Genomic DNA, 16,918 nt, shown 5'->3' with positions numbered 1-16,918 from the left:
CCTGAAAATATGTCTCTTGCCACGGTTTTTGCCAGTGCTGAGGCATGAAAAAATTAAATACACAAAAATCACTATTAATAGATCAAATTTAGGCTTACATGTTCTGCTGCATCAGGTGAGAAGGTGATGCCATCCAGGAAGTCGATGGCGTCAGCCGGGACCAGCCTGTCCAGGTATTTGCTGCAGGTGTCGTAGGCATGGAGGTAGTCTTGGTCGTTCTGTGGGGGTCTCTTCAGCAACTGGGGGTCTCCTTTCCAGAACAGCTTCTGCAGCCATACTGCATGGACTGCACTGGGAGAGACCGTTGCCCCTCCACCACCAAGCACAGGCAGCCGATTAGCAAGTTTGGAGATGGACAGTACGTTCTGACTGGTCAGAACTGGTTGTAGAGTAACCAGTGGATCTAACGATTCATCAGTCAGTTTCCGGTAGTTCAAACCTGCAGAGGAGATGGTTGAATTTTTAGAAACATAACTTTGTTAAAGGGAAACTACTGTCTTTTCCAACCTGGACCCTTTTTTGTATCATGTTTTTGTGTCTCAGTGAGTAATGGGAACAACAGTTTTAAAAATTGGTCCAGTATTGCAAAAGAACACTGCAGAAGCAGCACCAAAACAGGCTACAATGTAAAGATAATCGGCAATCGGTCACTGTCTATTTACGTCAACTAAAAGTGGAAGTAACTAATGTAACATGGGGCTTACAATGGACTTAGTATCTCTCTCCCCCTGATGGATACTACAATCCTGTTGGGGCCTCACTGATATGACATGCCCACTTTTCAACAATCAAAGTGTATTCCTCCAAATGTTATACCACGGCCGCCTATTCTGTCTCACTCAGAAATACATCACAATACTGAAGCTAGATACTACGAAATGCAGTTTCATCTGAACTTTAAGACTTTGTAAGGACCTGCAGACACCCTGAATAATAAAATACATCTGACAGTGTGCTTCCCACTTCACCCAGCACTCGTACTCATAGTGCACTAAGCGTGTATGTGCAAAAATGAAAAGTACACTTGGAGTCCCCCTCATTGTCCTTGTATACGACCCTCTGTGGCTCACCTGTTCAATGTTTTCTAAAAGGAAATATTCAAAAGTTTAACAAGATGAAAAACGATTACATAAGGACAGCTTTTATTTTGAGATTTACAATTAATATTTAAGGGGATTTGGTGGCAACTAGTAATGGGAATTTGCAACCAGCTGAAACTCTTCTGGTTAAAATCCCCTCAGTTTGCATTGTTTAGGAGATTTTTATCAGTAAGTCTTGTCTTCCCCAAAACAAACACGTTTCACGTTACAAATTTGTGTTTCTCTGAAGCTGTTGCGTGTCAGAGGTTGGCCACTAACCCGGCACCTACGAATATGTGCTCACCTTTTATCTCTGATTACTTAAGATACAAATGTTTAGGAGGTTTTGACCTGATGACAAATTATCCACAGAAGTCTCTTCCTCTCTAAAACAAACATCTGGTATTTCAAACTGGTGAAAACCACTGAATAAAACAGTTTCACGTTACAAATTTGTTTTAGACCCTCTTGTAGTGCAGGGCCTGCCAACTACAGTGGCCGATGCAATAACGTTCATGGTTTGTCCTTTTTTTGGCTTAACTAGTAACATAGCAGTGCTTCCTATGTAGATATAAATGACTCATTTAAAGGTAATGAAAACACGACGATACTTATTTTCAGGTGATTAAACAAGAAAGAAAATCCTTCAATTTCTCCTTTAAAATCCTACACATTGGACTTTTTAAAAAACATACATTAAAAGATAAAAGGTATTTTCAGGCATTTTGCATGCAGCATTAGCACATATGTGTTAAGCTGCTGAGGCAGAAATAAATTGTTGCATTGTGTGAGAAGAACCAGCATCCAAACTACTTGCAAATCCAACACTTCACTGTTCAGAAAGTGCTACTTTACTACTGCATTCACATACAATATGTACTAACTGTGCAGCACAACGGGATAATTACAGTTATTTGAATTGCCGAGGTTGTTCAATATTCCATTACATGGCGGAAATTTGCAGAAAAACGCACAAAAGAGAGTAAAAGGTTGATGTAGACAACACAAATAGCTTGTGCGTGAAAGTCTGTCCGCATGCAAAGTTTGTCTGTCTCCTACCACTGAAGGGCTGTGTGTGCGTGTGTGTGTGACAGAGAGAGAGCGAGTGGCGTGCTCCTGGTCTCCAGCGTTATCAGTCAGACACATTACTGTGGCAACACCACAGCCTGTCTGGACTTTAAATATTTAACACTGGTCTGCCTGTGGGGAGGGCTCCGTCAACGCTGCTCGGAATCCCTCACGCACAAATACACACACACAAATATAAAACCCTGCACACACACACACTACTTTCAGACAGGCCCAGACGTACACTTAAAGCACAGATGAGAGTTACATGCACTTACACATGTACTCTGTCTGTTTTGTCCCTGCCCCACCCACTCCTGTTTCCGTCTCTTCCGCGCCCCGAGCAGCATCTCATAGGCTTCCTCAGGAGAGCCTGCTCAGACAGTCACCTGGTACTGTGTCTGAAACTGTGATGAATATTGGACAAACACCACCTGTCTCTACATTATCCCAGTGCCTCCTAAGTGCGTGTGTTAACTCGCATGTGTCTGTTCACGACTGCAAATGAGTCATTTGGAGTGCGATTGTGTCTTTAGAGTTGGAATTACTAGAAAGTTGGTGGCCCCGGAGACACGAGAACAGCCTGTGTGTCAATTTTGCAACAAGAGTATGAATGTGTGCGTTGTGTGTGTGAAAGAGAGAGACAGTGTTAGTTTGTAAGTGTTAATGTCACAAATTAAGCAGATATGGTACTACCTGGGTATAAATCCCTTTGGTAGCATGTGTGTTTGTATATACAGTATGTGTGGGTGCTCATGTGTATTCAGAAGTTTCCTTTTTACGGCAGTTGCACAAATGACAGTTTGCGAAACTCCTCCCCCAAACAGAAACTGTCAAATCACAGCTCAGCAACCATACCTGGCATTGCAGCTTCCTGCAAGCTTTGGATTTCTCCTCATGAAGCCGTGTACATGCGACTCTAATAAGAGCATCAAATGCTTTTTTTCCATCAGTGCTAATGGCCACGCTGAGCCAAACGGTGCTGCGTCCATTTGCATTTCCATTGTAAGTGTGTAATTCTGAATGGACAGCAAGTGACTCCCAAACAGGTCAAGTTTGTAAAAAAACAAGTTTTATTTTGAATTTCTATTACAGGGCTCCTATTTTTTCTATTTTTCCTGCTGCTTAATTGTTATCTTGTTTTTGGTATTATTTGATCTGATCATCATTGATCATGAAGCAATAATATGCATTCTTTTGGTTTCAGTGCTATTTATTGTTTTTTTTCATTGTGTTCAAAGCCAAGGTGTTGTATACATTTTGTGAAATAAAACTAAATTTGTGGTGATTTATCTAATGTGTAAACCAACAAAATCACAAAATCTGGACCAAGTGTCTGGTACTGTTGGGAAACAGTGAACTAAGGGTTAAAAAGTCAGTCCCTAAACTGGTGAAGTCATGTGTTAATTGTGTGCGGGGGAAACTAAATTTCACTGTGGCAGTGTGAGCTTAAAGTGCATTTTTCTTCATTTATGTCAAAATAACTCAAAGAAGTGCGTGTATGTGTTTTGTGTATGTGTGTTAAACAGAGACATGTGTCAGCGGTAAAAGCTGTGGTGTTATCAGGAGCAGAGGGGAGGAAGTGAGGCGTGAAAGCACAGCTGACACCCGGCTGACCTTTACTGAACTTCATCCAGAAGTGACACCACCTCCACCCGTACACAACAAAGTTTGAGCACTCTAACCGGACCGCTGAACCGGTGACACACTACAACCTGGACATGACGTCCTTGGAGAGGGTGCTGCCACAGGAATCTAAGTGGAAACAGCATCTTACTGCCATTCTGCTGCTGTTTCGGAGGCTTAGCGTGTTTGGTAGATTGACATTTAATACAGAGGTGGATTGCTTCCTTTGTCGTTTACAGGTAAATGTGAATAGTTTTGTTTGTGTCAATCCTGGTGCTTTTCTATTTTTGAAACTGACATTAGAGCTGGAAGAGTAAAATTGAGTAAGATAAAAGAAAAGATGAGGTAGAGATAAGAGCAGTATTTCATCGAGTCTATTTCATTTATCCCTTTCAGAAAAATACAAGAATTGGTACCAGAAATTTGCCACAAGTTTAGCCATTCAGCTGTTGTATTTTTGAAAGACTTTACATGACAGTCAGTGACTTGAGGTTATCTGCCACCTTGAAGGAATGTCAGCATCTGTATGTGAGTCATCAATCATGTCAAGAGGGATTTTGGGACTTGATTTCTTGACATAAAATGCTTGTAGCAGATTTTGCACCAATAATAGACCTCATTAACCTTTGGAGTCATAGGCTTTTTCTGCACATTTTCTTAGCAGCATTGCTCCTGTCAATTCTGTTGCATTAGAAATACTACGTTTTTTCTAAGCTGGGAATTTATTCAGCAAAAGTAAAGGAATTCCTTCACTTATGAAACATACAGTAGCTCTTTCATAGATGATAGAATAAGAAATGTGTGTATTTTTAATGAATAAGATGGATAAATAAGTCTAAGTAAATCTGATCTTAGATTCAAACTACCTCTATTGGGTCAAAGGGTTACTTTTTGCAAAAAATAGTACTGAGTTGGCATTACGAAGGGCCCTGACACACCAGACCGTCAGTCTGTCATTGGTCAATGTTGAGCTGTTGCTAAGTGTTCGTGATCTAGTTTTTGTGTCCCACACCATTGGAACTAGTCAGCCGTTGTCGTTTTGTTTTGGGGTTTCTTGGCCCATCAAGCTTGAGCCTCATTTCCATTGCACAAAAAAAACTGCTAATATTTGGCCTTTTAGCGCAATGAGAATGCATATGATCGTCATTCAACCCAGGCCAAATGACTCTGGAATAGACACGTGTTTTTATCGCCTGCTGCTCCAATCAGCATGAATTACCATCCGGCTCCTCCTAAGCAGAACTAAAACACCGATCTGAATTAGTCTGCACCGAGTTAGAAAGAGAGACTGAAAAAGCACGAGAATTATAAAGAGGAGAAACCAGTGCAAAGTTTTCAGAGACCTCTGTTTCTACTGCTGTCTACTGTTTACCTGTTCTCCTGCCATGTCCATGACATTGCACAGACACACTAACAACTCATTCTTATTTTACAAAGAGATAATTCAATGTTTGTATCAACAATTATGTATCCTCTTCAGCTCCCCATGTTGTGCGGAGTCCCTCCGGGGTCTGTCCTTGGATCAATCCTCTTTTTATTGAACAGGTTTTCTCTGTGTCATTTCTTCAGCCTCTTTGAAGATGCTTCATATTGCTTTTATGCCAATGACACACATCTATTTCTCAGCCTAGCCCAATAACCTTAATAAACTTATTTTCTTCCATGATTACTTAACCACCACCAAAGACTGGACATATCTTAATTTCCTCAAGTGAAGCCCTAACCACAAAGAAATTCTTTTAGTTGGTCTTGACAATTTCGCCACTGCAGGTGCTCAGTTTATTGGCCCATTTGACTCAAATATCAAATGTACTGGTATGAATCATGGTATCATCTCTGGCCAGTGTTTGACTTTAAACCATTATGTTACTAAGCTTGTCCAGTACTGTTTTCTTTTTCTAAGAAATATTGTAAATATAGGACACATCCTGTCCTCTATGGATCTTTAACTATTATTCAAACTTTCATTTTCTCCCATTTTTATTACTGTAATTCCCTTTTACACATGCATCAGTCAAACTGTTGCAAGCTTCTCATTTACAGGTGGTTCAAAGTGCAGCTGCCAGGCTATAAACTAGAGCTAGCCATTAGTCACCACATTACCCCTATTATTGCATTGGCTTCCTGAAAAATTTAGAATTAACTATATCCTGTATTCTGTATCCTGTTGATTTCATTTAAGGCACTACATGACCTTGCTCCCAGTTACATTTCTGATCTCCTTATTCTACTTCTTGACCACTCCAATCCTCAAATCTCTGTCTTTTGTAAGAACAACAGGCATATTATCCATGCCCTTTTTCCTTCTTGTAAACCATCTACTACTTATGCAGTAGTTATGCGATCTGCATTACAATGACAAAGAAAAAAAACCTGTCTCACCGTTGGCAACAGCTCGAAGCTTCTTGAGCAGTTTGACATGGGACTCTGGCTTGATTGTGGTGGTGACGTAAGGCTCGCAGCCTGCAGCGTCGAGTAAGGTGTAGTAGTAGAGCAGGCGGGCCTGGTCAGTTCCCTCCACAGAGGGCAGAACGTACTTGGTCATGTGGCTGTAGAAAGCCTCAGGGTTACATTTCAGAGTGCCAAACAGGCCAAGGGACTCGCTCCGAGTTTCAATGTCCTTGGTGGAAAGACTGGAAAAGAAAGGGGAGAAGGGAACAAATGAGACGAAATAAAACCATGAATGTATGTAACTAAAAGTTCTAGACAAATAAGCCTTCCTAAGTCCTGCCTCTTTTTGCTTGTGCTCCAATAAGAGTTGAGCCAGCTCCCACAGAACCTCTGTCAACTTTCCCCTTTCATGTTATACTTAGATACGCTATGTGCTAGGCTGGTTAATGTTGAAAAGAAAAAACAGATTTTGAAGATGGTTGAAAGATGTGTCTAAGAGACTGTCACAATCTTCACACACAGACATTATTATATTGTATATAATGACTGTATATAAAGATGGACAACGTGTTTCCACTTCCTCCCACTACAGAATTGAACTAGAAATATCTGAGATACGGCTGCCACCATCAGAAACTCATCTGACACACACAGCCTTCAATCATGTTGTCAAATCCCCTTGTTATAGCATCAAATAATTAATTTAAACCAAACTTATCAGGAAAAAGAATACTTTCACAAACATCAAGGTGATAAGATATACCTAAAATGACAGAAAACATCTTTGGGAAAAAAAATTTTGACGCGTATTTTGACTTTTTAGTTTGAAAGGTTCAATCTTACAAGGAATGTAATAATCCATTAGAGATGCACCAATTTATCAGCCGCACATCCTATTGGCTGATATTTGCCTTGTGGACTGTCATCGACCTATTGGCAAATAAGAGGACGTTCACCAATGGCAGTGGTCAATGTTTTTCGCTGCGTCATATCGATTTTGTGGAGGCTAAAAAGCAGGGCTCGAGACTAACAGCATCCCCTCGTCCCACGATGAAAGAAAACATGCAAGGGATGAACAGAGATCTTTCCCAGGACACATTTGGTATGAGGGGATGTAGGAAACTCACTACTGACACATCGGGAGATGCATCTTAATTTTGCCCAAATGATTCTACAACAATCCATGGTGAAATCGGTAAGAGGACAGATAGTTAACATTAGCTAGTTGGCAGCAGTGGCCGGAGGTAGCATTGAGTCACATTATTATGTGTTCAAGATCTATTCAGTAAAAAGGAGTATTGGGTGAAGGTAACATAATGTTCTCATGATGTGTTCAAAATAATTTTGCAAAATGTATTTTATACCAAGAAACTTGAATAAATACAGTTGTTAAAAGAAAAAAAAAGACTGTGATGTGAAATAGGCATTGGTGAGGAAAGTTGGATATATATTTAAAAGGCTTTTAAATCATTTTAAAAAATGCTTTTTTATGTGAAAGAAGGTTATTTTAAAAGTTGTTTCATAAATGTGTATGGCTGGATTTGTGCTCAAAGGTTGTGTAATGAAGGATGAAAGGATTTTTAAAAGTCAATTTTTTATAAGGAAGAATACAAAATAAACAACTATTTAGCTATTATTCAAATTGTTATTTTGAACATCGATCACAGTTTGGACATCGGTCCAAAATTTCACAATCAGTGCATCCCTATAATCCATAAAGTTTTCATGGTATTATAAACACTCAACAATAACACAGCTAATCAAAAACTCAAAGCTTTCACATTTCCTGCTGTAAACACCTGCTGTGTGAGATATGTTTTCTCCACGGAAAATATATCCATTGGTACACAAGATATAAAACACTAAACAGTTCTTTTCTGGCATCAGAATAAGCGGTTTGTTTGATAAAAACAACAACAAAACAAATTAAGAACTAAGTTGTTCACATACGCAGCGATAACCACCATGCCTGTAACAGATAAGAGCAAACAGCAAAACTGACAAAAACCCAAGTTTCATCAGCAAGAAAATCAAAGGAGGAAGACGATCAGCACTGGAGAAGATTTGTTCCCAGAGTAGCATTTGAAGACAGCAGTGCAGAGACAGCACACAGGCTTATCACCAAAGATACAGCCCCTCGAAGAAAAAAAAAGAGGAGGATTTCGTAGATTACCAGTGAGAATATGTTTAAGAACTTGGTCAGCGCTGACATAAAAACAGTTGGGACAAAATGTGAATGAGAGAAAGAATGTGATGGGGTGGAAAACATCTGTGTTTGGAAACTTATCCAGCCATTTGTTTAAGTTGCAAACAACTTGTGCACGCTTTGCTTTGACAAAAAAAACAAAAAAATGTTTTGCCACAGAACTCACAGTTAGCAGCAGCAGGTGGTCTAAAGGATGAGAGGACAAGTGAAAAGAACACAAGCAAAACACCAGAGAGAGGAGAGTCGGGAAAGAAGGAAAAACCTCAGAGAGACGCAAAACAAAGGTTAAACAAGTGAAGATACAGAGAATGAAAAGGCAAAGAGAGTTGCTGGTAGTCACCGAGGGGCTCTGAGCAATCTGCGGCTGTCCGGGAGTGTGTTTGTGCGAGACTGTTTATCTGTTAGAACGGGACGACATCAAAGAGGACAATGTTTCCTCGGGGCTCTGCATCTGAGCTCGCTGGGAGGCTTTCGCTAATGAAAAAAACATAGACAGCGGCGGCAGCATGGAGGCAGCTGACAATAAGCCCGATAATGTAAATAACACTAATCATGCTCACAACAGGGGCTCTAATAAAACCCGAGTCAACAGAGCAACTAACTCTCTTTTCCACAGGCAGCCCAATCAAAGTGTGATGTTTCATTATTTAATCATGTTAACTCCTGAAAGCACCAAGGCGAGAGAACAATGGCGACAAACTGTCCAGGTAGGCCTGTTTGAGGGGTGTTAAAAGTTTTCTTTGGCAAGTGCACACAGGCAGACGTACACACAGCTGTGAATGGCGCCCGGTGTTCATGTCAGACTACGCTTCAGCTAAGTGTGTTACTGTAGTTCTTCAAAGCCGGCCTGTCATCTCCTCTTTGTCTTTCTTCTCTATCCAGCGACAGAAAAGTGTTTAGGCGCCTCTTTTTTTTTTTTTTTTTTTTTTGCTAAGGTTGTGAGCACCTCCTCTCTTCTCTCCGCAGCTTTCAGCATCTCTTTGTCCCCGCTGATAGTTTTATCTGCTGCACGCGTGCTTTGCCACTCGCCGGTGTTTTCTCTCTGTACACAACACAATCCCAGCGCTCTATCTCTGTTGTGTTCATGTGGCTGTAAAATCAGGAGCTTCTCATTACAATCTTTTCTTGTTCGTTTTCAAAAGCCACGGCAAGGAACCGATTTAATACGGCGCAGCGTCCTCTGTATTTTCCTTCCCCATCTTGCATTACCATATTTTTTTCTTGTCTCTTCCACCATGTCCAAACAGAAACAGGCTTCTCATATTCAGCATATTTCATTGCTGTGGTAATCTGACAGCCAGAATCAAACTCTATGGGGCCTTTAGTGGAGCGGTGATGATCATTCAGCACGTCATTGTTTGAATTTACGACAGCTGTAATTTTTCTTTTATTTTAAAATCGGTGCTGATAATTTGTTTACAAATGACTGTCCAGCGGGGGGGCTTGTTAAAGTGTTTTTGTGCTGCACAAGACAATAGCACTTAGAAATTGACAATAAGAGGCATACAACTGGTTCAGTTTTTCATTGTGAGGCAATATTTTGCAGCCTTTTGCACATTTACACACACAAAACAAACACACAACAACACTAAGTCCTTACATAACATCTGCAAACACACAAGCAACCCTGAAAGAGTCATACAGTATACAGAACATGTAACTCAAGTGCAAGGAGCTGATTGCACCAACTGGTCTTAAACTGAGACTGGTCCCAACTGCTCAGTCGGCCATTGTTAAGACTAATCTCAAGAACAGACTTTAGGACAGTTGCACCAACCAAGCGTAAGCCTAGTCTTAACTATGCCTGGTCTTAGCTATGCACATTCACGTGAATCCGCAGCAACTACAGCTGTTGCCGAGCAGCGCACGCGTTGCTAGGATACATTAAAATTCTTCCACTGTCTCACCAGTGTAAAGCTTATCAGTCATCGTTTGCGGCAATGTTATTATGGAGGGTCAGAGATAAACAAAAGACAATTTCACGGACATCGAGATATGAAGATTTCATAGAGCTGCACAGGAGATACATGTCTGGAGCTCCACCGCTAACATGAAAGTGGAGAAAAAAAGTGATTTTATAGTTTTGGAGCTGGACCGTTATTTAGGAGCAGTATTGTAAAATCTATACCGATATGCTGATATAGAAAACAAATTCAGAATACAATTTGTTTTCTACCGCTGTTTTTACATGGAACTGCGCATTTTTTTGTTTAGTAACATAAGAACAGATATTGATTTAGTATATGCATTATGCACAGAGATTAAGGTGGTTATTCACTTATGAAACATTTAGATTAGCTCATTATCTGGAGAAAGCAAGAAAGATGAGAAAACAAGCTGTAGATCTGTAAAATTAATATATTATTTGTGTGCCTACTTTTTCTTTTGTCGATATCTGTAAAACTGGATGAAACATGCCTTGTATTGTGATGGTGTCTTGCAATCCCATATGGGATGGGCCAGAAATGGCATGACACAGAAATCAAAACTAACAAGTGAACTAACTAACTGACTACTGTTATTCATGACACCACTCTCTTTAATGCAAGAGAGCACTTAATCACATCGCGGGTAATGCATAAACGCTGAGAGGCTTAATAAAAATATTGATTATAGCTGCCAAATTGACATTTAGAGGGCTCCATTTAAAAAAAAACAACTCAACTCTAATATGAGTCTACAGGTTGAACATTATTAATTCATCATTCAAGATTTCTTCTGTTATGCCTCTGATTTAATAAATGTAAAAAAATTAATAAAATATATTTTTGAATACAGGTGATGCAGACTGATATATGGGAAGATGAATGTGATGTTTTATAAATAAAGATCTTTGTTCGATAGTTTTAAATATGGTTTTTGTCTTTTTTTTTCCGTCTGCGTACTTTACTGAATTGTTTATTATCAACTTTTTTATCACCTTGGTTTAGATGGTAAACCATACCTGCCATTATAGAGCTCAGCCTTCTGGTACGTATTATGTATGAATATAGATGTGGTTTCCACCTATAAAAACTTTCTGACCCCATGAAGATCCAAGACCGAATTGTTGTCTTTATGAAACGTGTGGTATGTTGTAAGTGTGCAGGCGTCACCTCTTTTCATTCAGGCTGTCTTTTGATAGCCTTTCACCTACATGATGTGAGTATAATCACTCTCAATCCATTTCAGTTAATCGTCTTTTATATAGTATGTATTTAATTTTCAAAAACGAGCTTATTCAATGCAGCATGTGGTAGTTAGAAACAGCAGGTTGCATGGCCTGATGGCATAAGTGGGCCGACTGCTTTGTCTGATGTGTCAAGCCGGATTGCCAAAGTGCCACGCAATAGCCCCCGTTTCAACTCAGTCTGAAGTACAGCTTTTCTACATTGGAAACCGTCACTCAAGGTTATGCAGTCGTGTTTGTCAGTCCATGTCCTGCTCTCCCCAGTTCTCCCCAATGACTCTGAGAAGCCTGCTTATGGTCATGCTCCAGGTCATGGTCATGCTCAGGGCTCAAACCTTGCAGAGAGGACAGCACATCGATAATCCCAAAGCATCAGGACAAACAGCAGCTGAATGTATGGCTACTAACCTGTGTGAAGCAAAAGCATGATCCTCATTCCTACTGAATGTTTTTTTTGTTTGTTTGTTTTTTACCCTGGGCAGCAAAGCTTATTAGCATGCTAAGCACACTCATATGAACACACAGCGAGTAATGAGAGGAAAATATCTGAATTAATTAAATGCAGAATGTCTCAAACAGTATGACACAAATAACAGCATGCATTTTTACTCAGCTTAACAGCTAGTGGCATGTTAGTGCACTCATGCATATGCCAAAAACAAAAGTCTTGCTTCTAGAAATGACCTGATATTGAAAATCAACAATCAGCCCCTTTCCTAATAAATTATATTTTGTAAAATCAAAATACAGAGGATGCATGACAGGAAAGAAGAGCCCTGTTAGGATAAAACAGTGAAGGTGAAACTGCAGTGACAGAGGAAGGAGAGGGAATTTTGCTGTGGTTGGGGTGACTGCAGTTCACAATGTTCTTAAAGTATTGATATAATTTGCATGCCACAAGGTCCCTGGAAGGTTAGACTGAGCAAAGTAGAAGTAAGGTTTCAAATGAAGTTGATTTTAAATAAGGAAGTAGCTAAGTTGTTTTAGGGGTCTTAGCAGCAAGTATTTGGATTCTGGCAGTGCAGGAACTACAGAAAGAGAATAATTAGGCTTCTTGGGGTGCTTTATATTGATCTAGTGATGTAGTACATTATCAGCTCGGAGCTGTAAAGTGCTTATCAACCAGCAGTGTTTAAAGACCATTCAGTCATATTGTTTTACCACGTGGGAAGCCAAAAAAGTCATGACTGTATGGTGTGTAACACTGACGATTTCTGATGTAACAAGGGATGTCAGCAGATAACTGGAGAGAATATTTCAAACCGGGTCTACAGCAGATACTAAACTTGATTAGCTTGGGGGCCAGTTTTGCAAAAATAAATGAGGCCAGGGGGGCAGCTGCAGCAGCGCCAAAAATGTTTCTAGGATTTTGGGACATTTCTAGGATTTTAGGTCGTTTCTTAAATTTTAGGACATTTCTAGGATTTTAAGGACATTTCTAGGATTTTAAGGACATTTCAAGGATTTCAGCACACTTCCAGGATTTAAGAAGTTTCTCAAATTTTAGGAATTTAGGTGATTCTTGGATTTTAGGAAATTTCTAGGTCATCTTAAGACATTTCTAGGATTTTAGGATGTTTCCAGGATTTTGGGACATTTGTAGGATTTTAGGACATTAGGTTCTTAGCTAGGACCTTTGTTGGGGCATGACCTCTTGTATTTCATGTCATTTTGTGTTTTTATCTGAAAAAATTACCCAGTTAGTAGTTTATGGATGTCAGCTATCAAAAACAAAATTAAATGAACTGACATCCCTCGATGTAACTATTACAGCTGCCAAGGAGGTTATGTTTTTGTCTCAGCTTGTGCATCTGTTTTTCAGCAGGATTATGGAAAAAATACCAGCCTGATTTTCATGAAACTTGGTGGAAGAATGTTGCATGGACCAAAGATGGACCCATTCATTTTTGAAGGGTATCTGAATCAAGGGCAGATACAAAAACTATTTTTCTTGAAATAGTCCATGGCAGAATCGCCTTCACATGCCTGTTGGTGTTAGTTGAGCCAAAGTAATGGCTGTTAGCAGTGTAGTGCTAACAATGGCAACAGTGCGGAGTAGTGATATAGCTTTTTTTTCTGATAACAGTGCCTAAACAATACTTTTAAAATGTTATGGGAGCGAAAACTGCGCCTGAAATGATTCATTTAAAAAATAAAGCATAAAACATTGGTCAACGATAGTAAGGAAAAGCTTTTCTATTGCAAAAGCAAATTTGAGCATGACCAACGTATTAATTCTTGACAGTTGAAATTACACTTTCAAATATGGGGGGTTTAGGTCTTGCTGGAGGTCTGCGCTTTCCGAGTGCTGCCTGAATTTAAACTTTTATTTACCAGATGAGTTCACCAGATGTGCGATTGGAAGGAGCTGGTACAGAATTCAAAGGTGTCCTCTGTGTCTCTGAGGATTCCTCATTAGGTTCAAAGTAAAACACATCTTAGGGATGAGTCAGAAGGGAAAGCGCCACAAAAGACTTTATGTTTTTTATCACGGACGATCACTGATCTGCAGAGAGAGCAGCACAGGCGGTTGGCAGCTGCTGGCAGCAGGTAGGAACTGAAAGATGGAGCTTGCTGTTTGAAATGTCAAACGTGAGGTTTGTTTGGATCAGCTTACTGTCAACTGATGTGGAACACATTATTTGTGTGCCCTGCCTGAAGAAACCCAAGTTTCAATTCTTCAACCTACATTCATCGACCAAATCTTGACATCCACAAACAAATGCAGCAAAACAAACAGGGTTCCAGTAATGTTATGCTGGTAAAATGCCAGTATTTTGTTTTGTAAGACATTAAGTGCACTAAAAAAAAAGGTAGCACCAAAGAGAGATAGAGTACAGAATTGGCAGATGATTTCTGAGTAACACGTCTATTTTTGGAAAAGTCATTTAAATGATTTAATAGCTGTCGTTAAAACGTCAATAAAAATGGCTGAAATTCATGTCCCGCCGTACACCTACAAAGCCCTACACGCAGAGAGAACAGCTGACGACGGTGGTGTTTAGCATTGCATTGATTCCTCTAAAGCGTTTATTCTGAGTTAATAGGACTGTCTCTGGGACACTAGGGCTCTATCATCCATCTCTCCTTCCTCCATCCATCCGCCCCATCCTCCCCTCCCCCGTCCTTCCCTGCACACACTGATTCAGTGGGTATTTCTCTACCTAACGACCTCTCTCTACATCCTGCTTTTGTAACACTTAACATTGAACATTAGGCGGCTCGCTCTAGACTTGAGATACATTTATGTATTTTTCCATTTGTAACCCTTTGACTGTTTTATCACCACATGTGCTTATAATTCAAGGGCTGCAGATCTCAACAGTGGCATTAAGACTTAGGTTATCTTGTGTACGAACAATTTTACCCTGCTACCAATTCTGCAATACGTTTGTGTTTATTGCCGTAAATAAATGGTTTATTTTTTCTCTTTACACTCACTTTCTATTTTCCAAAAATGAGTAATACAATGTTGGATATATGGATCACACAAACTCATTATTCTTACAATCAAAATTATTAATATGTACAGATCTTGTGGAATTTCAAATGGAAAAAAATAATGTTAATGGTAAAAAATAACCTACTATTACGAAATATCCAAAAATTAGGGGGGGTTACAATCTAAGGGGGGAAATTTAATTTTAAAACTTACTGTGTTTTACCACTAGGAAGTTTTTGTTTATCAATCTCTGGAGTTTAATTGTGAAACAGTTTTAATGTGGCGCTAAGACAGTGTCCAATGATAAACCATATTAAAAAATAAGGTATAAAAACATGATTCTGCTCTTGTCTGTTCTGGCTTTAATGGTGGAAAAACTCCCCACTAAAGTTGGGATATCAGATCGACTGCACGTCTTTCTCTAACAATGTTTATTTTGGATGGTTGCAGTTCCAATCTTCAATGACATCTAGCTCTTGTTTCTTTTGGGTTAGAACGCACTTACTGAGCGCCGCTTTGGACAAAAGTGTCTGCCAGAATCATTCAAAACAAATGTAATGCATTCGGAAGACTCCTCTTATTGCCTTTAACCCGAGTCCTGGCCTCAGAGCTGGACCTGATCCCAGGGTGCCGCGCTGTCGCTGTCTGCTGCTACTAAACAGGATGAGTGAAAGTATGTATTTCCCTTCAGGAATCAATAAAAGTCTGAATTCCATCTCGCACCTCTGCTTCTGTCCGTGTGCGTTGCTGTTGTTAAAGATTCCTCTCGCCTGCTCTATTTATATCAGTCCCCGTGTCCATCCATCCGTTAAATCAAAACGCATATTGCAGGTGCTTCCCGTCAAGATTGTAGTATGAATATTCTTCACACATTTGTCATGATCTTGAGATTTTGGTGGAAACTCTCATACACAGCAGCTGTGGTTCAGGTTGTAATTTATCGTTAAGTGGAGTCCATAAACCATTTCCTTATATCAGGATGCGATGGGGGATATTTATCATGGATGCACATGCGTGTGCGCACAAACACACACTCATGCACATCTGCTGAAAAGGCATTCTATTAAAACAAGGAAAGGTGCAGAGCTAGTCAGATCCCCCGCTATGAAGTCAGAGAGCAAATAAATTATGGAAATAGACTCTGACACACTCGCGTCCTCTCCCCCTCTAAAACACAACCACACACATACGCACACAGATTCACAACATGTTTGATTTACTCCGGGATGCTCTGAGTGTGCTTTTTATGTAGGCGAGTTTTGTCGTAACTCGGAGGAAGTGGTGCTGCATAAAATTCACTTTTTTTTTTTATTTCACTTTTCAGACTTTTTAAAAACAGGAGGGATGAGGACACAAGCATGACTTTGGCTACTTTTGGAGACAAATTTTCAGACTAAACACCAGTTAATTGGGGATGGCGTGTCCAGATGGGGACATAAGCTGTGTCCCAAAGTGGGAAAAAGCTGATCATTTTGGTCAGTGGTCAAGGTTAGGGGTTAAGTTATAGGTACAGTTCACCCCCAACTGAAAAATACATTTTCCCTCTTACCTGTGGTGTTTTTTTTTATCAGTTTAGATTTTTTTGGTCATAGTTACCGAGTCTTGGAGATTTGGCCGTAGAGTTATCCGCCTTCTCTCCAATATAATGAAAGTGAATGGCACTCTGCCTGTGGGGCTCAAAGTACCAAAAAGTACTTTAGAAAAACTCAACAGCAAAGTCTCGTTCTCGAAATCATGACTCAAGATAATCCACAGACCTTGTTGTCAGCAGTTTTATGTAGGAACTATTTTCAGTATAACGAACTACACCTGCCAACCACATCACACTTCTCTGTCAACATCTCCATTTTGGGTTACTTTGGGTTTTCATTTGATTCTAAATAAACAAAGTTTGGGCTTTTTGGAATATGTTGCCAATACAATAAACACACTTTTGA

General features: G+C 39.8%; 1 protein-coding gene across 1 annotated transcript in view; it reads right to left on the bottom strand.

Moving 5' to 3' along the window:
- Nucleotides 1–16,918, bottom strand: part of nbas (NBAS subunit of NRZ tethering complex) — a 220,608-nt gene that overhangs the window by 75,905 nt on the left and 127,785 nt on the right. The window contains exons 44-45 of the mRNA XM_042503247.1: nt 6,156–6,406; nt 99–439 (exon numbers count right to left, since the gene is read on the bottom strand). Of these exons, the coding sequence (XP_042359181.1) occupies nt 99–439; nt 6,156–6,406 (592 nt within the window). The remainder of the gene's footprint in view (nt 1–98; nt 440–6,155; nt 6,407–16,918) is intronic.

This window comes from Plectropomus leopardus, chromosome 16 (assembly GCF_008729295.1).
Source record: "Plectropomus leopardus isolate mb chromosome 16, YSFRI_Pleo_2.0, whole genome shotgun sequence".
Lineage (NCBI taxonomy): Eukaryota > Metazoa > Chordata > Actinopteri > Perciformes > Serranidae > Plectropomus > Plectropomus leopardus.
This window is presented reverse-complemented; position numbering and strand designations above follow the sequence as displayed.